The 21,329-nt window shown below is 36.3% G+C and overlaps 3 protein-coding genes and 1 non-coding gene across 7 annotated transcripts; 2 read left to right on the forward strand and 2 right to left on the reverse strand.

The window, feature by feature from the left end:
* The first annotated feature begins 534 nt into the window (after positions 1–534).
* LOC137707442 (zinc finger protein CONSTANS-LIKE 9-like) lies at positions 535–4,348 on the forward strand. 3 transcript variants are annotated; one of them, XM_068446311.1, is made up of 6 exons: positions 535–764; positions 1,463–2,174; positions 2,298–2,516; positions 2,763–3,067; positions 3,379–3,493; positions 3,608–4,348. In XM_068446311.1, the coding sequence occupies exons 2-6, from the start codon at positions 1,587–1,589 to the stop codon at positions 3,608–3,610; spliced, it is 1,230 nt and encodes a 409-aa protein (XP_068302412.1). In that variant the 5' UTR covers positions 535–764; positions 1,463–1,586; the 3' UTR covers positions 3,611–4,348. The 3 variants fall into 3 exon arrangements, with proteins under 3 accessions (XP_068302412.1, XP_068302411.1, XP_068302410.1); XM_068446309.1 differs by having other exon boundaries at positions 537–764; positions 3,379–3,514; XM_068446310.1 differs by having other exon boundaries at positions 536–764; positions 3,379–4,348.
* Positions 4,349–4,518: 170 nt separating this feature from the next.
* LOC137707444 (uncharacterized) lies at positions 4,519–7,523 on the reverse strand. Its single transcript, XM_068446312.1, has 8 exons — positions 6,914–7,523; positions 6,725–6,826; positions 6,541–6,622; positions 6,393–6,412; positions 6,204–6,264; positions 5,383–5,441; positions 4,952–5,059; positions 4,519–4,806 (listed from the first exon to the last, which is right to left on the reverse strand). The coding sequence occupies exons 1-8, from the start codon at positions 7,379–7,381 to the stop codon at positions 4,747–4,749; spliced, it is 960 nt and encodes a 319-aa protein (XP_068302413.1). The 5' UTR covers positions 7,382–7,523; the 3' UTR covers positions 4,519–4,746.
* Positions 5,847–5,957, reverse strand: LOC137709621 (small nucleolar RNA U19). The gene has a single exon (XR_011064908.1). It is a non-coding gene; the product is annotated as a small nucleolar RNA U19 (small nucleolar RNA).
* A 10,825-nt stretch (positions 7,524–18,348) lies between the features above and the next one.
* Positions 18,349–20,264, forward strand: LOC137707965 (probable E3 ubiquitin-protein ligase XERICO). Of its 2 annotated transcripts, none has more exons than XM_068446917.1 (2): positions 18,349–18,505; positions 19,362–20,264. In XM_068446917.1, exon 2 carries the CDS (start codon positions 19,564–19,566, stop codon positions 20,029–20,031), a length of 468 nt encoding a protein of 155 aa, XP_068303018.1. In that variant the 5' UTR covers positions 18,349–18,505; positions 19,362–19,563; the 3' UTR covers positions 20,032–20,264. The 2 variants fall into 2 exon arrangements, with proteins under 2 accessions (XP_068303018.1, XP_068303019.1); XM_068446918.1 differs by lacking the exon at positions 18,349–18,505 and adding an exon at positions 18,794–18,855.
* Positions 20,265–21,329: the final 1,065 nt, after the last annotated feature.

Genomic DNA, 21,329 nt, shown 5'->3' on the forward strand with positions numbered 1-21,329 from the left:
TAATTAAAACTTTACATCAACCGTTAAGATATTAAAAGGTCGAATTAGCTCTATATGATCCTATCTAGATTAGTTTAGAACATTACTTTGTAAGAAAATAAACCAAAAAAAGAAAAGAACCATAAACAAAAACAAAAGATCATAAAAAAAAAAATGTAAAAAAATCAGACCAAGGGGAAAAAGAAAAACAAATAAACAGAAAATCTAGGGACAGATGTAAGATGAGTGATTAGGACACATGACATGCCAAATCATGTGGGATTAGGCCATATAGATTAGATTAAGGACCATGTGGAAGCACTTTTGACAACTTTTACACCTTATTTCCATATACCAAAAAGGAAAATAAAAAATTCCCAAAAAATCCCAAAGAAAAAACAGAGAATCAGAGAGATATTAAGAGGGAGTTAGCTTAAAAATTAAATATCAGTTTTATACGATGGAGGGACCTAGAAAAGTGAAGGGCCTAACTTTTTCCCTGCACTAGGAAAATGACAGGGACCCACACAAGTAATGCACTTTTTATCAACTTTGCTGAAGTCACCATCTTTTGGAGCCCCTCTGACACCAAAACAACAACATTAAGCTTATGCTCACACCCACCCCTCCTCCCCAACCCAATCTTTCTATCTTTTCCATCTCCACATAAGAAAGAACAACAAATTTGGGAGAAAAAACACCAAAAAGTTCATATCTTTAGGAGTCCTTCAGAAATATCAAAAGCTGTTTGTCTACAGATCTTATCCTCCTCTCCCTTTCTCTTGGTAAAGTTTCCCGAATGCTCTCTCTGTCTGTTGGTTTTTTGTTTTCTGTTACTATTTTTCAGGCTTATTTATACTTCAAAGTTTTATTGGGTGTTTGTAATGGATTTACTTTGATATTTCCTCTGTTGGTGGGTCTGATAATTCTTATCTGAAAAATCAGATGGTGAAGAAATAATATATAGGGCCTAATTGAACTACCCTTTTATTCATTTTTTTTGTTTTGAAGAGAAATTTGAAGCCAAAATCTTTGCTGCAAAACTTGTTTAATCTGTTAAATTCACCCAAAATATTCTACCTTTTGTGTTTTTGGTGATGCAAGTTTGTTAAAGGCTTTTGCTTTTTCAACTTTCTGATTATATTTTCTTGTCCAAATACATCTGCAAATTTGGTTTTTGTATGAATTTTTCTGGTTTTTTTTTTTTTTTTTTTTTTTTTAACAAAATAAACATGTTTGTGAAGCTCTTGTTTGAAAGGATGTTTTAGATATTTAGATCCATTTTTTTAACCAATTTTTCAGATTAGTAATCATAGCATCTCCTATAATTGACATAGTAACTTCCCTGTTTCAATAGGCAAAAAACGAAGCTTTTTGTTGTTCTTGTTTCGAATTTGTTCTCTACGAAAACTTGTTCGTGTTCTTCTTGTAAGATCTTTTTACAGCAGTAATACTGATTTTGTGTTAATGATGTTGTTTGAAGGTTGTAGTGAGATACACTCGGCAGAATTGTGGTCTTTCTGAGAAGCTAGTTTCGGTTGGATTCGCATTCAATTTGGATAAATTGGAGAAGATTTGATTAGAAGAGGAGAGAAAAAAGTTGAAACATGGGTTACCTGTGTGACTACTGCCAGGTTCAAAGGTCCATGGTGCACTGCCGGTCTGATGCGGCATGCTTGTGTTTATCGTGTGACAGAAATGTCCACTCCGCAAATGCCCTGTCTAGGCGTCACTTGAGAACACTTATTTGCGAAAGATGCAATTCACAACCTGCATCAGTTAGATGTACAGAAGAGAGAGTGTCTCTTTGTCAGAATTGTGATTGGATGGGTCACCAAGCATCGACTTCAGCATCTGGACATAAGAGGCAAACCCTCAATTGTTACTCCGGTTGCCCATCATCTGCCGAACTGTCGTCTATCTGGTCATTCGTATCAGATTTACCTTCTAACGGAGAATCTACTTGCGAGCAGGAAATGGGATTGATGAGCATCGCTGATAACGGCACCAGAAGTGATTGGAGCCAAGCTGAAAGTAACACTAGGCAAAGTGCATCTGGTGCGGATGAAGTGAATGCTGCGCATTCAATGGAGAAGTCTGGTATTCTGGTTGGTTCCTCTTCGGTGCCTGAACGTAGTCATGCTCGTCATGTTGTTGGCCAGCTGTCCGGATCTGTAAATGCTTCATTGCCTAAGGTAATTTTTATTCCAAAATTATGATCTTAATACAGTATTGGGTACAGTTATGTGTATGATTTTGTTCTAAGTTTGAAGTTTCTTCATCAATGACCTTTGGAATTTCGTGTTATGATTATACAGCTGTACTCTCATGGGGGCAAAGGTACTGGACTCCCCGAAGACGATGACCTTTATGATGATTTAGATATGGATGAAATGGAATTGAATCTTGAAAATTATGAAGAACTGTTTGGTGTATCTCTCAATCACTCTGAAGAGCTTTTCAAGAATGGCGGGATTGATAGCTTGTTTGGGGCAAAGAACGTGTCCAGGGATTGTCAAGATGCGGTTGCTGCTGAGGTAATTTTGTCTCCTTATTTTCGTGTTTTATGATGCTCGGACTTTCGACTGTTTTTGTTCATTGGCTGGGTCCTTGTCTTAGACTAGACTACTGTATAACTAAAAATTGCTTTCTTTATCTTACAAGTAGCCGTTCTGAACTTTTTGGGTTTTTCTTTTGAATATTTCTTAATGTAGTTGGTAAAGTATGTCCAGATTTGAGTTTATAAAATGTATTTGTAGTTAACTATTAGTGCTTTTTTCCAGGGGTCTTCAATTGGACTGGGAAATGCTCCACAGCCAGCGTGCAGTAACGAGGCATCTGCTGATTCTGTAATGAGTACGAAAACTGATCCAGTTATCTGCTTTCCAGCAAAACAAGCACATTCAAACCTTTCGTTTTCGGGCGTCACTGGAGAGAGTAGTGCTGGTGATTGTCAAGATTGTGGAGCGTCCTCAAAGCTTCTCATGGGAGAGCCGCCATGGTGTCATCCTTGCCCTGAGAGTTCCATGCAGTCAGCTAACCGTAGTAATGCTGTTATGCGTTACAAGGAAAAGAAGAAGGCTCGCAAGTAAGTGTACTCCAAAAAGTAAATATATTAGCAAGCGTGCACACACAGACCACTATTTGTTCTTCATTCATTTATTAAGCCAGCAATCGTTTTCTAGTTTCTTTGCCACTTTGTTTGATCACTTCTTGGAGTAGTCTTATGTTTGTTTCTTATTATTCGCCGTTTATAGAGATTTAACCATGTAGGGTACCTTGATTTCTTTCTCTACTTTCCTCTGGATGAAGTGGTTACACTTTCACGGAAGTCTTATTTGGTTATGAAATTTCATGCTATCTATTGAACATCTATATTTTCTGTTGTCCTTTCGATAGGTTTGAGAAAAGGGTGAGGTATGCTTCTCGCAAAGCACGGGCTGATGTAAGAAAGCGTGTCAAGGGCCGCTTCATTAAAGCTGGTGAAGCTTATGACTATGACCCTTTGAACCAGGCCAGAACCAGAAGCTACTGAGTACAATTTTTAACAATGTTATATAATATAAAAGACGATTTGATCCTTATTACGCAATGGTAGATGAAGTTGACGCATCTTTTCCTTGTGCAGTGAAAAGCTGTATGATTGTATCACAGGGCCTTGGTTTCATTGAAAGAGAAGGGTTGATGCAAACGGCCAGGTTCTGATGCTTCACTAATAAAGTGGAGGAGCAGATTTCTGATTCTAATCACCATGACAGATTGACTGATCGTGACATTATTCAGAGCGTTCGTTTCCCTTTTATGTTTCTATGGCGGAAGTTCATCTGTTCAATTATTCTGCCTGGAGGATTCACATTGGTCTTCCAAACCATTACTATGCTTGATGCCTTGATTATCCCTGTTATTATATTTTGTCCTCCTGCTCCGATGACTCCTATAAAAAGCGGCTGCCATGGTGTCTTTGCAGCTGAACTTGTAGTTTCCGGTCATTAGGTTAGTCTTGGATTGCTATTTTCCCCCTTTTTTCTGTTCATTTGACATGCACATGATCTGTACGTATGCCGTTGAGTGTTATGAGCTCTGACCTAAGAGTTAAACTCGGACTTGTAAATTTCTCTTTCATTTTTGTTGGCCTGGGTAGACAAGAACGGGATGGTTTACATATGCAGTTTAGGGAGATTAGTTTGTAGTTTCTTTATACCGGTAAGAGGAGGGGGATGTTAATTCGCTGCCGTTGCCGTAAGATGTAGTATCTTAATTGGAATACAGTTCACCTTGTAATTCTAGTGTGTAGCATCACATGTACTGTCAATAAATTTTGCACCGTTCTTTCGGTTGCAAGACAAAACGTAGTTTCTTTCGGATTTCAGTTTACGCCTTCTGGATGCTAAGAAAGTCCGGTGTTTTGTTGCACATCTTTGTGATATACACAAAAATATATTCCGCTTCGCTTGGAAATGTAAACTGCGAGTTTATTCATTGTTTCTGTGAGCTGCTTCTCCAAAATCTTCCGAAGGTAAGAGAATATTTTGCACAAAATGAGCGAGAAAAACAGGATATTTTCGCTAATTGTATCAGAAAGCACTCGTTTATAACATTAATAGAAATCGAAAACAAAATTCCTCCTGTGCAGTAGCAACAAGGATACCACGGTAGTGTTTACAAAAAAGTATGCCTAGGACACAATCAGCACATAGCCGTTTGTGCAGTTTCACAGCATCAATCATCATCGGAACTATCTCCAGCCGTTCGTGCAGTTCCACAGCATCAATCGTCATCGGAACTATCTCCAGCGACCCTTCCAATGTCATCTTCCACAACGGTGTCCTGTACGCAAATTACAGCAATATGTCACCAGAATACATAATAGCGACTAGAAGTGCACTGCGTATGCGCGCACGTGTTTAAGTGAGAGCACGCGAGTGTCTTTGACAGGTGAAACACTTAACAAGATGTGATTAAAGATCCTTACCGGCATCTTATCCCAGTCTTTCAATTTGGGATTTGTGAGCATGTAATTATCTCTTAAGGGAGCCCAGGCTGGCCCTTCACCATCCACTGCGCCTTTAGACGCATGAGCCTGCATGTTAAATCATTCTCACATATAAAGCCCACAAAAGAATAATTAAGAACATATACTTTAGCAATTTGGCACTACCAAACAATTTAATGGAACCAGGTGGCTGGAAGATAAATATATTTCAGAAAAGGACCTTCAACATCAGATCCTCCAAACAGAATTGGAGCAATGGTCTATTTGATTGTTCAAATCGTTGAAAATAAGAAACAAGAATGTCTACATACCTTCCCCAGTAAGGAAGATCAAGATGGTAAAAATGATGTGGGAGAATGCAAGGAACTTAAAAAAAAAAAAATAAATAAATAAATAAAAAAGTAGCTGACCTTCGAAGACGTTTTGCCCAACTCTGAAAAGAATGCTTCTTTCCTCCGCTTTTTTATCACTGGAAACATTTGGACAACGATATAGGGAGATTAAACACAATCAGAACAGAGATTTACACATTTAAACTCAAAATTTGCAACTGCCAGCAGAGAAATATGTGTTCCATGTGTCTCACCGACAAATATAGAAGTAATTAATAGACCAAAATGATTAGTTAGATTTGTCTAAACTGAATTTCAGTAAGCATAAATAACTTGCCAGAATACACTCTGTTTACAGGGTTTGAATGCTAATGGTGAATTTGTGTTCAAAAGGCATTCATGAACCAAGGTTTTAAAAGGCAATCAAAATATGTGAAAAATAGGATACCTCAAGAAAACGTTAAAAAACCGGCATTGATACACGGTCTATGAGAAAAATATAAATCATAAGATGACAGCATTCTTTTTTTCGGTTAATTAGAGAATGTGCGAGGCTGCTTGGAGGACAATTGATGGGGAAGAGACAAAGAGTCCCCTCAAAAGGCCTCGCCATAAAACACTGAATTAATATCTGCCTCCTAACTAAGCCATGTATGAAATCCAAATCAATTCATACGGCTACTCAGAGAGGCAGGAATAGACATAAAATCACAAAACAGTTCAACACTATCTGTGATATGATGAAAACGTATTGCTTTCCCTATCAGTTTAAAATTCAAAACTAACTAAACCACATAGTTGATACCTGAAACTTAACAAAATAAATTGGCAAAACAAAGGGCCTCAGCAGAACTGAAGGTCTCAAATTGTAGCCGCAGTACTAAGAAGTCAGAACACACCTTTGGCATCTTTAAACTTGGATGGATTCAGTCCTTTCTGAGCATTTTGTGCCTTGTTGACCTGCATTAGGCACGAACACAAGCACATGACTCAATGCGGCGCAACATAAACAATCTTACAAAACTTAAAACTTTTAAACTCCCAATTCGAAAACAAGCAAACAATTAGATTCACATAAAGCAACTTACAGCATTGAACAACTTCACCACTGAACATCCAGCATTGCAAATGGTAAATGTGAGTTAAGTCAGTATGAGAAAGAAATTTGATAACTCCCATAAGACAAATAACACTTGATCAAATATATCTTAACCAAAGGGAAAAAAATTCCGGTACCCCCTTTAGTAGCAACACCGATTAGAAACTTTTCATGCGTGTCCAAATAATTGGCCGGCATCACATGCCCCTTTTCTATCACCTATCAAATCAAAACGATCTAAACAAATAAGCATTAAACCTCTCAAGCATAATGTTGATACATACACATTACAATTGAAAACAAATCGAAGATATGAACTACCGTATGCTTTTCCTTCTTAGCCTCGCCCTTGGCCTTGCGCTCCGTCTGCTCCTCGGCAAGCTTTTCTGCAACAAGCTTCTTGTGCGCCGACATCACCGGTCCCTGTAAAGCAATCAAATTTTGTTATTGAAGAGTCAAGACACAAAAACCAAACAATTAGACATAGCAGCTCAACTCTATATAACTCACCACTGCATTCAGAGAAACTGACTTCTTGATTATACTCTTGAATGCCAACCTAAACGCATTGCAACCCTCCGAAAACTTCATGATTCCGGGCAGAATCTCGCCGTGCTCCTCGTCATCTGAAACTCCATCACCCCTATTGCGACCACCACCACCACCACCACCTTCCTCCGACTCTTCTCCTGAAGACGACGCGGCACCGCCACTCGGCTCCTCCTCATTGTTTCCCAACGGTTTCGGTTTCACATCTTCCTGTTTGGACTCCTCCTCCGACTCCGAATTGTAGTCCTTAGCTCGTTTCAGAAACAGTTTCTTCATTTTATTGTTAAACTTCTTCGGCTTCATGGCTCTGATTTCCTCTGACGAATGTAACATCTTCGCCTTCTTCTTTGCCTTGGAGCCTTTCTTCTTCCCTATTTTCCGCTTCCTTGGCTCTGTTGCTGCTTCTGGCAGATGGGTTTCTTCGGCCATGGCGTCCTATGCTCCAAACCAAATCAAGGTTGAATCTTTGCCTCCTGCTGCTGCTGCTTCCGCCGATAACTGGCTGGGCTATTTGTGAAAAAGAAAAATTACTAGCAGAGAAGAAACTATAAACCGGCGGCACAAAAGAAGATAGTTTGCCCTATTTTTGTTTCTATAATTTGCTAGACGATGGCGTTTTATTAAGAAATAATGATATTTACATATTCATCTTTATCTTTTATAAATATTTTCTAATTTTTTATTATTAATATTTTTTGAATTTGATTTGATAGCCGAAAATTAAAATAATATGTGAAAAGTAAAAATAAATATGTGGTAGCACTACCCTTTATTAAAGGATTTCTTTTTTGTTTTTTTAATTTTTTATAAGAAGATAGTTTGTCTTTCTATGTAGCCTAATATCCTAGTAAATAAAGTATTAGTTTTCTATCCATGCACTTTTGATAGGGTAGCTGCCAATATACCAATGGTGATTCGATCTCATATGTCCTGCCATCAAGCCGTACCCGACCTAATGCAAGGGGCTCAACTCCTCTTACAATGGGCTAGCAGTAATGTCGTTCAAATTCGCCATTGGTTAGAATCGAAGTTTAGACCTCTAACTTACCAATGAAGAGGAATACCACTAGACTGTACGTAAAACTAAGTGGCACCTAAATCTCAAATTTAAGGTTTATACTGTAAAAACTCTTCCATTAGAGGCAATATTCTTTCAGAGACACATATTTCTTTTAGATTTCTAAATAAATCTTCAAAAAAGTGGTGGAAGTCCCGAAGTAAGAATTCCCATTGAAAATGCTCTTCCCATTGAAAATTCTATCAATCTAATGGCTGTTAACATTGCAACTCATGATGAAGAGTTGTGACAAAAATTAAGAGAAATAAGTAATTAAAGTGGTGTAATACCTCCTTGAAGAGACGTGGACCTGGGTGCATACGGGCATATTGAAGACCACCAATTCTCTCTTTATTCCGTGTATAATTCAAAACCTCCTCCATTGTTATATTATTTTCTTATACAAAAGCTCTAGTAACTAATATCTGCAAATTAGTTTCTAGTTTAATCTTGAGCGTTCTTATCTCTTTGAGTGTTTGGGATTTGTCTTAAGAGTGTAAAATTTTGACAAACAATGGACGGAAGACCGGGTTTCATTGTATCCACAAGGCTTATTCGTATATTCTCTTTACACATTGGATATGGGGCGAATAGAGTCCAGAAGATAGCATATATACGTGCCTTACTGCAATCTTTTATCCTTCATCATAAGTTCATAACCATAACTCACATGCTTACAAAATTTTCCCCAACAGTTTTCAGACTCTATTTCTAGCCTTTGGTTATGGACTCTGAGGGAAGATTGCTTGGTTCGATAATATATCATATATTCTGTGGATGCATTGAATTGGTGGAGGCAACAATGGAGACAACGATTTGGTGGAGGCAATGCAAGAGGGGCAAAGTAATATGATTTCAAATTTATGCAAGACAATTTCAAGGCTTATACATAACTGGTACAAAATTTTATAAACGAAATTCTAAATGTTTGATTGGTTTAGTTATGAGAATTACAAATACGCATATGCTTGAATTATGTAGATCACTTGGTATATGTTTAATTAAGACATAAAGTGGATTGGATATCATCGTTCCATTTCATGTTGCTTCTTATTGTATATATGTCGTGCGCAGTCTTCTTTTCTTTGAAAATGTTTAATTTTATACTATTGAGGAAATTGCAGTGATAGATATTGGAACGGTATGGATTACTTATATGGCATGAGGTTCTTAGGACCTGTAACTCAAAAGTGGCAACTGCCTTACAACAGCAAACTGTCCTGTCTAATGCAAAAGGACTTGTATCTTTTGCGATTGCTGCTGTTATGTGTTGTTGTGTTCTTGTTACTGAAAGCATGCTTGAAGCGGTGCATGCGCTTACTTTACTTATTCATAGACATGCTTTTGTTAATACATGAATAAACTTAAAAGCCAAACTGGAAAAGTGATTTGAAATTAGTGCTTTTGTTGACATTCAAAACTATAATATCATGCTGTTGGTGATTCATATATCTTTTGGTAGGCTGCTTATAATTTGCTGATGCATATCTTGATATTGTGATGTATTTCTTTTTGTAAAATTTTGATATATATTATGCATGACGGTACGTAAATTATCCAAATAAGAAGGTTAATGGGATCTTAATTAGCATACTGCAATTGACTGGTGCAATGTGCGCGCTAAATGAATTTAGTTTTATTGTTAAATCAAAGATTAGCCTCTAGTGAAGGTCATGTATTGCAATGAACAAACTATGATTTTGGACAAAGTTGGATCTCAGTAATTGATCATGAGGTTTGCAAGGAGTAGAGGTAGGTTTACATGAACCCATACCTGCCATGTGAACTAAATCCTTAATATATACTAGGATTGATTCCCAAGAATGTCACCATTTGTCTTGTATGTGATCTGCACCCCAAGGAAATAGGTGAATTTACCCAAATCCTTTAAATAAAAAACTTCAGACGGTTCTTGAAATAAGTGAGCTCACCCTTAACATGTAATCAAAGCATGTTAAGAGTTGCAGAAGTACATTATATGAAGGCGATTGCAAGCACTAAGTGATTTTCATATAATGAAAACACTACTATTTAATTTTTCCATCCAAAGGTAACAGTAAGCCACAACACTACATCTACCACGGCTAATTGACCACAGACGTATAAAGTTCGTTATAAAAAGTCAAATTTAACCACGGACATTCGAAGTTCGTGGTAAATAATTATTATAACAACTGGCATAAACAAAACCATGGTTGAAATGGTTAAAATAACAACGCACGTTTAAAGCCCGTTGTAATTTAGCTAAATATCAAAGTTCTAAAATACACTAGGCCGCTAGTCGGACGGTGGGCTAGGGCCTAGGCGGGGTCTAGGTAGGCGCCTAGGCGGACTAGGCAGATTTAATTAAATCTATTATATTTCTTGTAAATAAGTATCTATTTATACTTAAAATATATATAATTTCATCATAAATTACAAAATAGAATGGCATATATATATTATGAGCTATTGGAATATAATGAAAACATGGGAAACGAGCATATAATGTGTCTTCATTTAAGTATTCAATAAGTCTCTTACAATTTTATTGAAAAAAATAAAATGCAAAATGTAAGTTATCTATTTTCTGTCTAAGTGAGTCGCAACCTATGCGAGTGCCTAAGCGGGTCTTGGCGGGTTAGGCAGGTGCCTAGGCGGTCTAGGCGGGCGCCTCAGTAGGTCTAGGTGCTCTTTCTTAATTTCCAAACGCCTAGGCATTAATCAGGGCGTTGACCAGCCGCCTAGCGCCTAGGCAGAGATTTTTAGAATAGTCCACAAGAAAGGTCGTGGTTGCAAAAAGTTTTAACAACAGTGGCTTTTTAATTTCCGATGGACTGTAATTGTTATCTTTGTAATTTATATTTTTTATTTTTTTAATCAACTAGTATCTCTAATCTCTAATCTCTAATATTAGAAAGCCAGAAGTCAAGTTTGGTGTCTCAAGGCTTCACCAAAAATTATTGGACCAAAATAACCCTGAAACAAAAAAACGCATTAATTGAAACGAAATTATTACTAAGGGTAGTTTTGTAAGAAAAAAAATAACAATTAAAAGAGATAAACAGAATAAAATAAACGTGCAAAAAAGAAATCTGATCATGGAGGACTCGAACTAAACTGCCACAAACTGAGATAAAATAGAATGAAAAAAGAAAAGAAATTGAATGTGCAAAAAGGAAACCTAATTGTGGAAGACTCAAGAAATTGAACATGCAAAAAGGAAAGCTGATCGTGGAGGACTCGAGAGTAAACTGCCGCAAAATGACTGAAAAGATGAATAAACTACCAAGAACTCACAAATCCACGTTCAGTGATTTACAAATCCAACATTAGAGAAGGAGGGAAGAAGCTTCATTATGGCTGCTACTTCGAATGGTTTGAGTAAATTTTTGTTTTCAATTTTATTCTACGACGTTGCCAACAGTTACTAGAATCCAGCAAAAACACAAATTGTGCATTGTGAAGCTCATCGTTCCTCTTCTATTTTTGAGTCGGTCACAATTTAAGACCGATAGATTGTTTTTATTCTACTTTGTTCAGTTTTTGTATTTCTATGTTCTGCATCTATATACATAATGATTGGATTCTATCAAGCACTTTTGTTAGTTGTTACCTTTGTGCTTCGCCTACTTTTTCATGATGTTCATGGTTACATTCTGCAATCTACATGGAGCACATCCTAGTATTGCAACTCTCGTTTCTACTTAATTATACATACACATAGAGGCTCTCTCTTGTAGAAGTTTTAATCTACTAACATGACAAACCTCGCTATGTAGACGTGTAAACGAATGAGGGAAAATGCAAACGTGTGAGAAAACAGTTTCGCAGAAGCGGAGAAATAAAATCGATTGCTCCATTGTGAAAATCAAAAGCAAGCTCTTCTCCACTGACACCCAAAGGTTTTTATGTGAGTTTTAGTTTTGCTTAAGTTTGGTTTACTTAACCATTCTCCTCTGCTTATATTACTTGATTATCCCTTCAGGCACTTCTCACACAGGAATGGTCTTCTGTCCTTTTGACTATTATTTTTCATGTCACCCTACTCTTCTAGTAAGAAACTCAATCTATGGCCTGGTGGTTTGAAATAAAAAAAGAGAGCCATGAATTATAGCAATAAATTTTTTTAGTATTCACTTGCATCAAGATTGCTTGCTTTTTGTGTAATTGACTTTGTGGATTTGAATTTTTCAATATATGGGCCTTGAGTGGTGAGTTTTGATTTCTAAGCTTTATATTTTTCCTTGTTTGTCTCATAGGTGGTTGGTGGTTCTAATTCTTGAGGGTTTATAACTCAAATATGAACTACATTTACAGCCACTTGCAAATTTAAAGTGTGATTGGCTTGTAGGAGCGTGTCTTCTTGAAGAAACAATTGCAGAGAAGACAAATATCATTGGAGGACCAAGGTTAGAACTAGGACTCGAGTTTTGTTTTAGAGTGTGAACCAAAGTCTCTACATATTTTGGTGATTTGGTATATTTCTTAATATAACTACTCATTTTGTTGTTAATTTTAGTGTAATATTTGAATATATGAATTTTAATAAAGTTAAATTTGCAATTTTGTATATAAATATCTATATAAATTTTTTTTATTAAATTTTTTTTTTTTTTACTTTTTTGGAAATTTTTTTATAACGAGCATTAGCTGTGATCAATTTGTAATCCACAATAACCATAGCACGTAGTGTTAGATCTCAATCTATTACGGGCATAATCCGTTACATTTGACAACGTGCATGGTCCATGGTAGAAATAAAGACTTTCTATCACATTCAGAATACTAATGGGCACAATGTCCATGATAGATTGCAATTTATCACGGACATCCACCGTGGTAGATGAACTTTTTTCTTCTAGTGAGTGACTGATCCTGTAATGTATGGGGCTGTTGAGCAATGACTCCTAATACGAATTGACTACTTAAAATACTACAGTTACAGGGAACTGCATGCTTACCTATATGAGTGGGGAGCTGGTGCCGCCTTCTCCAGGCGACTTGGGTAAGTCTCTAGAGCACTTACGAAGGTGGATATAGACACAAGGCCAATCCGCATGTCGGTTTTTAGAAACACTCGTAAGGGGTTCAAAAGTAGATGTGTCTGGTTAGGTCATATAGTGGGATCGTAAGTTCAAAGCATAGCTACTTCTCCATCTCGATTTAACTTTGATGTGTCTTTACTAAGCTAAGGTTCAAGTTCATAAGACACCTTAGTTATGCACTAGGCTTTCAAGAGAACTGCTCAAGAAAATTTTACAAAATGTTTTTAGTATTGTATTATTATTTTGAAAGGGTTTTTTAGCCAAAATGATCCCTGAGATTTGCATAACATATCACTTTGGTCCCTGAGATTGAAAATCAATAGAAATGGTCCCTGAGATTGTCCACCATCCATTATTTTGGTCATTCCGTTAAATGTCCTGGAGCTCTTGACCGAAAGTTTGGGCAATTTTTCAAAGCTTCGTAACTAAATCGTTTCTTAACCAAATTCGACCCATAATATATCAAAATGAAGATAGGAAAGTGTAGAACAAGATTATACCTATTTGGAAGCCCAATGGTTGGCAGAGATGGCTGAAAAATAGCCTGAAAGGTGACTAGTCCGCGGGAAAACTGGAAAACTCGTCGGAAATTGGGTAAACTTTAAACGTTCATAACGTCTTCAATACTTAACGCAATCAAGTGATTCAAAAATGTAAATCATACTTCTCGACAAGACGAAGAGAATGGTACCTTTCTTGATAGCTAAGGCCGGAAAATGGCTCCAAAGTGGCTGTCTTGGTCTCGAGTTAGCCACTTTCAAGTCGTTTTCCGGCCAAACCACGACGAATTAGCTACCTTCCCTTCGTCTCGTTAACAAGTATGATTTTTTTTTTTTTTGAATCACTCGATTTTGTTGAGTATTGAAGAAGTTATGAACGTTTAAAGTTTACCCAGTTTTCGGTGAGTTTTTTAGTTTTCCCGTAAACTAGTCACCTTTCAGGATATTTTTCGGCCATCTCCGGCAACGATTGGGCTTCCAAATAGGTATAATCTTGTTCTATACTTTCCTATCTTCATTTTGATATATTATGGGTCAAATTTGGTTAAGAAACGATTGAGTTACTTGGAGGCAAATAGAATATGAAAGAAAGCATTTTATATGCGCTTTGAAGCAATCTTCCATCCTCCATCATAACCATATCCCACATGTTTACAAAAAAATTCAAGCATCACTCACGATGTTGATTTCTTCCATACATTTGGATGTCTAAAAGATATCCAATTCAAATGATTTTTGCATGAGTGATCTTCAAATGAATATCAAGAAATGAACGGTTTCAAATCTAAAAATAATAAAAATTCACAAAAAGTGAGATATGTGCTTCTGGAACGCAAAAATTATCCTTTAACCTTTCACACCCCAAAAAATAACTCAATCAAAAATAAAGGTTAGAATTAAAAATGAATGTAAGAAAAGCTAAAATAAATGTGCTGTCATTTTCCTTTACAATTATCCCACCCTTAACGCCCATCGAGGGTTTGGCAAAATAATCTAAATAACTTGCATTGAGTAAACTCATCAATTTGTGCAAGAAAAAGGACAAATAATGTGAGAGAGAAGAGAAAATAAAAAATTGGTCAATGGGCAGCACGCACCCAAGATGGTAACAAGAGGTAGGGTTTGCAAATGGTAATGGACAAGAAATAAATAAGAGATGGGCAGCACGTGAAATCCACCTGATACCATATCATTATCAGGCTTTTCCTATCAGAGTTACCTAAAGTTCAATGAACTTTCATCGCACTACACAGCACTCTTACCTTTCAAAAGATTATATATATGTATAGTCCTTTTTATGAAACCACTCTTAAATTCTTAATCTTATAATCCTTTAAAATAAACAAATAATAGCGCATGCAAACATGAACGTATCCATATTAATTAATGAAAATACATACGGCGTCATGTACTCAAATTATAGATTGAAACTTTTTTTTCGCAATTTAGATTTGTTGAACGTAGTTATATAAAACAAATGAAGTTTTTACTACAAAACAATAGCATGCATAGTTAAACGGAAGGATATGATAATGTTGGTATACGGTGTTTCGAGTTTAGGGTTTGGGGTTTAAGATGCGGATTGGCCGTACGTATGCTAATTTGTGAAGAGATTTGGAGAGTTTTAATTTTTTTTAAGATTAGGAGATTGTTTGGAGGAGGAGAATGAGACGCCCAGAATCTCTGGTTTCCACTCCTTTATTCATGACATGGAGACAAAACTTATCGATTTAAATATATATACATATATTATGTATATTTCACCATCAAATCTGTGCTTAATGCCTGTCGGATCTGTATTATTGCATCCATAAGCGTTTGAACTTGTCACGCATAATATACTTTTCCAGATTATAGTACGAACGGTGCATGTGCAGGTCCATGTCCATTGTGTGTACACCAGCTAACGGCCATTAAATGGAGTCACCAACAATGGTGTCTGGCAATGTCATATGTCATTTCTTGAAGAGGTATTTCTCAATTTCCGTAGTTCTTCCTTTCAACTTGATAAGGAGTTGTCAAATTTTTCTATGATTTAATTTTAGCCATCTCTAAACATTTTAATTAGCTAATTTTTCTTTTTAAATTTTAATTTTAGTCGATTATCTGTGTCCTGAAATTTTTTATTGGTCAATTTTCTCCTTGAACTTTAAATTTCTAATTGCAAAAAAATTATTTTATCCCTAATGTGGACAACATATTGTTTTCTTGTTCTTCTTCTCCTCAACTAGTTCACTTCCTACACTTATTTGTTTGAATTTTAGAATTTAGGGGGGAAATTAGAGTTATGAGTGGGGGAACTGGCCAATTTTAAAAATTCAGAGAAATAATCGGCTAAAATTAAAATTAAGGAGAGAAATTAGCCAATTATAAAAGTTCAACGGAAAAACTAATAGCGCCTTACAAGTTTACGCGGGAGAAATCAGTCAATACCTCTTTCCTGAAATGTAAAATAAGTGAAGAATTCACGCTATAACCGAGTACATGAATAAATACTGTTAATAAATAAGAGATTTACAAACTCTTTGCTCACCTATCAATCACTAAAATGTCCTATTGTTTGACTAAAGAACAATACCAAGCTAGTTATTACAAATATATCATCATCAATCATCATTTGCAAAGTTGGCATTTCCAAAGATGAAGTTATCTACGTAATCTTATGATGAAAGTTTGGAAGAGTTAGATATGTTTTAATATTTATACTCAATCACAAAGCAGCATTTAGATCACTAATCCAACATCAATCCAATCAAGTTGGGTAAGCAATCTTTAACTTAATAGTACAAATGGTGCTTATTATATATATATACACATAGCAAAAGTCCTTTTCTTTTGGTAGAAACCTTCAACGCGTTAGAATATTTCTTTCAACCCCGTACAAAAGTCAAATAATGTATAAAGTTGTAAGAGGGGCTGTAGTCGGTAGAATATTTTACACTCATGCACAGTGAGAAATCAACTTTTCAACACTACCAATAACTTATTATAATATTAGAACTTAACACGTCATATTTGACATGAAAGACACGGCAATTTTAGTACATATTGCGAATAGGCGTGATATCAAATCAAAATAAATGCTAAAATAATAGATATAACCTCAAGTAACAAGAGGGCAAACGCAGACAAAACATAGTTTTGATGTGGCCAGTGACTATACATTTGTACAGTTTTGGTCCTTCCTTTGCGTGCATGCATGAACCACTCCCATAGTTCAATTATTTACCAAACCAAAAGGACATTTTGGCATGTTTTTATGGGATCAGTTCAGATTCCAGGAAAGATGTGTCTGTCAACCTAAACACACAAAATATAACTTGCAGGACACTCCCTCTGCTTTTTCTTTTGGCTATGAAATTGGCAAAAGAGAATCTGTAAGATGTGAAAGTTCCTTGAAGAAAAAGGTTAAAACCCTAAAAAGGAGGTTTATCTTCATCCTTATGGACCATGCATGGCTAGTGGTAGATGACTTTGTTTGGCCATTTGCCGCGTGGCAAATGGTGCTGATGATTGGAGTGCTCGGCTCCCATTGGCCCACTACCATGTCGTTTTTCTAGTGCTCCTTTGGAGAAACGACACGTAGGCAAGGGTTACTTTCCAAGAAAAGCGTAGTCCACAAACAAAACCTTACCTAGAAATGTAGACACATATGCACCGATGTGCAGATAGACATTGTAGCAATGGGACACATTGGCATGCGACAATTGGTGAAAAATGACATGTAATCAGACATCCCATGACACATGTCTATCGGAGGCGAAATCTTAGCAAGTAGGAACAATCTTACCTATATTTTGGCCACTCGATAACATGATATGATGAGTCTATAGAATTTTAAAACTTTGTGTTTTTTTCTTTAGAGAAACACTAACAACAGTCTTAAATTGAGATTTTTTAATGGATTTTTTGGCATTTTATGTTTTTGACATTATGTTTTATAATATTAGTATGGAATGTTAAAAAGATGTGATGGAGAGAGTCCATGAAGAATTTTATTTTTGAGAAAGTCTCCTTAACATTTATATTTTATTTATTACACGATAAACGAAATAAATACGTTTATACAACTGACTATATACACAAAATGACTCAAGTTGCACGAGCCTTTGATGTGTTAAAAAATGTTAATTCTGTTGTGAAACTTTTGTTACAAATGTAAATTCATCTGATGATACTAGCATTCCATATTTGTTGGGAATGTTTGGAGGAAGGGTGAGAGCTGCTTGAGGCTGGGACCAAGGCCCTAGCAGACTTATGCAGGGCCGTGCTCCTAGACTCGGAAGATGTAATTAAGGAGAGAAGTGCAAAAGAAGAGAATAAAAGCGTGAAAAAGCAACATCAAATCAGAAATTAAGACATTCTAACATTAAAAAAAAATAGTATTTCGAGTCTTAAACTATAAAAGAAGGTATATAGTAAAGCTCGTAATAAAATCACACCATTTGCCATGTAAATTTTCCATGACATCATCTTTGCAGATAAATCTTGTCATGCTATACCAGGTAGGTAGGTAAATCGAACACAAAGCTCCATGAAGATAAAATTGGCAAGTAAAAGAAGAGAATGTTTTACCAAAACAAGACATGAAAGCTGAGACATGAAAATGGGAAGAAAAGCAGGTTAAAAAGCCTGTAAACAGAGCACGATGTTGATATAAAGTAACCATGGTTAACAGAAGATGGAGTCCGCAAAAGACGGAAGCCTAACCATGGTTAGAGAAATTGGGTTAAGTTGCCGGTAATCTTTGGTGTGGATTGTTCCTCTTGCTATATATACATAGTGAGGAACGGACTGTGCTGAGCAGCCATTGTCAAACAAAATATATATTTATATGCTGATTGTGTGTGTGTGACTGCTGCCTAAAATCCCTTGAATCCCTTCTTCTTCTTCTTCCTTCAGCTCCTCTGGTCGGTACTCTGTTTTTATAAGGACTGAAAAAGCTTAAAAGCTCCAAAAGTCTCACTCTGTAAGTCTAAATTCTCAACCATTTTTTGAAGTTGCGGACTTTATTTTCTGCTTGTTTCTTCATTTTTCTTTTCTGGGTTTGATCAAAATTGTTCATTTTTTCTGTTAGTAATCAAAAGAATGCATTTTTAATGGTTTTTTGAGGGATTAATTCGAAGAATTCTAGATCTTATGATACATTTGTTGCTGGGTGTGCTGGGTTTAGGAAATTGGGTTGTGGGGTGGGATCAAGTTGCTTGCTTTATCTGTTTTGTCTTTAATTTGGTAATGATCTTGTGATTTTAACTGGTTTAGGCTTCATGATGGTCAAATTTTTGCTAGATCTTGATGGTGGTAGAAGCTTTCTCAATGGTTTTTCTTTCCCCTTCCATCCAATCTTGCCATTTGGGTTCTCAAGATTTGGATCCATTGCTGTTGTTGTTTCTACATGCTTATTTTTTGCTTCAAATTTTTAATATCTCTGCTGGGTTTGAGGTAATAATTTGTTCTGCTCTTTTTAAAGTCCGGGGTATAAAGCATGGTTATTTCAGTTATATTTTTGAACGTTTCATTGACATTAGGGGGAAAGGGGGTGTTTTAAGAAGAAAAGGTGTTGAATTTTCAATTCTTCTGCGGGTCATGCACTTTTCATGTCCCTATATTTTGTGGATTTGCTGGATCGGTTTTGTTATTCTGTTTATTTGCGTATTCATGATCTCCATCTCTTTTCGATTTGATCAAATAATCTTTGTGCTTGATACGAATTCCGCTGTGAAAGTTTAAGCTTTTAATGCTCAAGGGTCTCCTTGTGATCAATTTTTATGATTCGATCTTGTTTATATGAAAGGTTTCTAATACTTTCCTTTATTGCATTGCAGGTCGGATAACACCAAGATATCGGTGACATTTCAACTTCGTTTGAATTAATCTGTCTCCCGTTTCGTGTCTTTGCCAGTTCATTCTGGTTTCACTGCCCCTCAACAATCTTTTACTGATTTTAGCTTGAGTTTGGATATTCCGGTGTTTACCATACATTTATATTCACAAATCCGAACCCCTCTAACATCGGTTTTTGTTCAAATGGGTCTCTCAAGTCTACCAGCTCCATCAGAAGGAGTTCTATGTGTGCTTTTAGTAAACACAGCTCTATCAGTCTCCATTATCAAGGGGATAATCCGATCAGTCCTGCAAGTAGTTGGTATCCGTCTCACATCAGCCTCCTCATCTTCTTTCCCATCAGAAGACTCTGCTGAAAACCTCTCAGAATCATTTGAGTTCCATGTCAATCCTTCGGCTAGTTACATTGAGGACATCAGGAGCCATATCCCAGCAATTCGGTTTGACGCTGTGTGTAGCTTCAAGCAGCAGAAACACGAATGCTCTGTCTGCCTAACCGAGTTTGAACCCGAATCAGAGATCAACCGCTTGTCTTGTGGCCATATTTTCCATAAACATTGCTTAGAGAAGTGGTTGAATTACTCGAACGTTACATGCCCTCTTTGTAGGACTCCGTTTATGCCTGGGGAGGACGCACCCTGCTTCTGGTAAAGGGTTTGCAAAGCGTGAAAATCGCGAAAAACTTCACGTACAGTGTTTAGTGTACAGGTATTTTACAAGAACGCATCGCCGGGCCATAGTGTTGTTATACCTATGTTATGTGCGAGTTAAAACTTTGATAGTATGTCGATCGGTGTCACAGACCAACATTTTTACGATTGTACATATTATGGAGTTACCGAAATTTACATATCTACGTTTGTCTTTGGGTTAAGTTTATCGAATCTTCGAGTTTTACTTGTGTCATGGTTTACTGTGATATTCCCTTTCCTACTACTTCCAATCATACTTATGCAGCCATATATTGTATAGTCATGCTTAAGCTTTGCTTTGAAAAAAAACTATTTTTACTGTAATAAGCTCATTTTTGTTGTTTCACGTTTTCAGCTTTTTTTTCATCCAAAACTGTGAAAATAAGCTGTTTTTAAGTGTTTATCAAATATTTTTTTGAGCTCAATTTTTTTTTTTATACTAACTTTTTATAAAAACATCTCAGTACTAAACCAGTACTCAATGGGATGGGCAGCATATATTGAATGAAATTTACATATCCATGAGCCCAATACCAGAGTTCTAGTTATATGTTGAACGAAAAACATGAAGTTTTCAACTCAGAAGGGCCAATGTGGTTTTGGTTTGTAAAGTCCGAATGGTTCTTAGACCATCTCTAATTAAGGTTAACTTAAAATTTAGGTTTTAAACCTTCTAAAACTTGCTCCAGGCAAATACCAGTCAAAATCTAGACCTGGGTTAGTGAGGCTGGCCCACGGTGTGCGGGGACGCGCTTAGGAAAATGGGTAACTGCAACAAGGCAACAAGGCCAACTCGTTGAACGCGCGAGGCGCTGACAGCAAGGGGGCCCCACCTTGATGTGATTGTCAACCACCCAAAACGAGCCCAACGGCTCTATTCTGATCTGACGGCATGAGTTATTAAATTGTTGGTTGATCAAGCGGTCTATATTCAAAATAATTAATTTTAAACATTAAATTTATAAATACATTAAATCAGTGACTAAGATCGAATATGGTAAAATCTATAGTTAATAAAAAAATTCAACGGCCCAAAATTATATTCAACAGCTAAAACAATTTAAAAATAATTTATAAATGCACCTCAGTACTAAACCAGTACTCAATAGGATGGGCAGCATATATTGTATGAAATTTACATATCCGTGAGCCCAATACCAGAGTTCTAGTTATATGTTGAACGAAAAACATGAAGTTTTCAACTCAAAAGGGCCAATGTGGTTTTGGTTTGTAAAGTCCGAATGGTTCTTAGACCAT

This window comes from Pyrus communis, chromosome 11 (assembly GCF_963583255.1).
Source record: "Pyrus communis chromosome 11, drPyrComm1.1, whole genome shotgun sequence".
Classification (NCBI taxonomy): Eukaryota; Viridiplantae; Streptophyta; class Magnoliopsida; order Rosales; family Rosaceae; genus Pyrus; species Pyrus communis.

What these genes read in the sequence shown, in the direction of transcription:
- LOC137707965 (XM_068446917.1), top strand. Translation starts at nt 19,564, where the DNA reads ATGGGTCTCTCAAGTCTACCAGCTCCATCAGAAGGAGTTCTATGTGTG.
- LOC137707442 (XM_068446310.1), top strand. Translation starts at nt 1,587, where the DNA reads ATGGGTTACCTGTGTGACTACTGCCAGGTTCAAAGGTCCATGGTGCAC. An exon ending in TAAATGCTTCATTGCCTAAG is followed by an intron (nt 2,175 to 2,297) that starts GTAATTTTTATT and finishes ATGATTATACAG; the next exon opens with CTGTACTCTCATGGGGGCAA. An exon ending in GAAAAGAAGAAGGCTCGCAA is followed by an intron (nt 3,068 to 3,378) that starts GTAAGTGTACTC and finishes TCCTTTCGATAG; the next exon opens with GTTTGAGAAAAGGGTGAGGT.
- LOC137707444 (XM_068446312.1), bottom strand. Translation starts at nt 7,381, where the DNA reads ATGGCCGAAGAAACCCATCTGCCAGAAGCAGCAACAGAGCCAAGGAAG. An exon ending in CAGTTTCTCTGAATGCAGTG is followed by an intron (nt 6,827 to 6,913) that starts GTGAGTTATATA and finishes ATTGCTTTACAG; the next exon opens with GGACCGGTGATGTCGGCGCA. An exon ending in CTAAGAAGGAAAAGCATACG is followed by an intron (nt 6,623 to 6,724) that starts GTAGTTCATATC and finishes TTGATTTGATAG; the next exon opens with GTGATAGAAAAGGGGCATGT.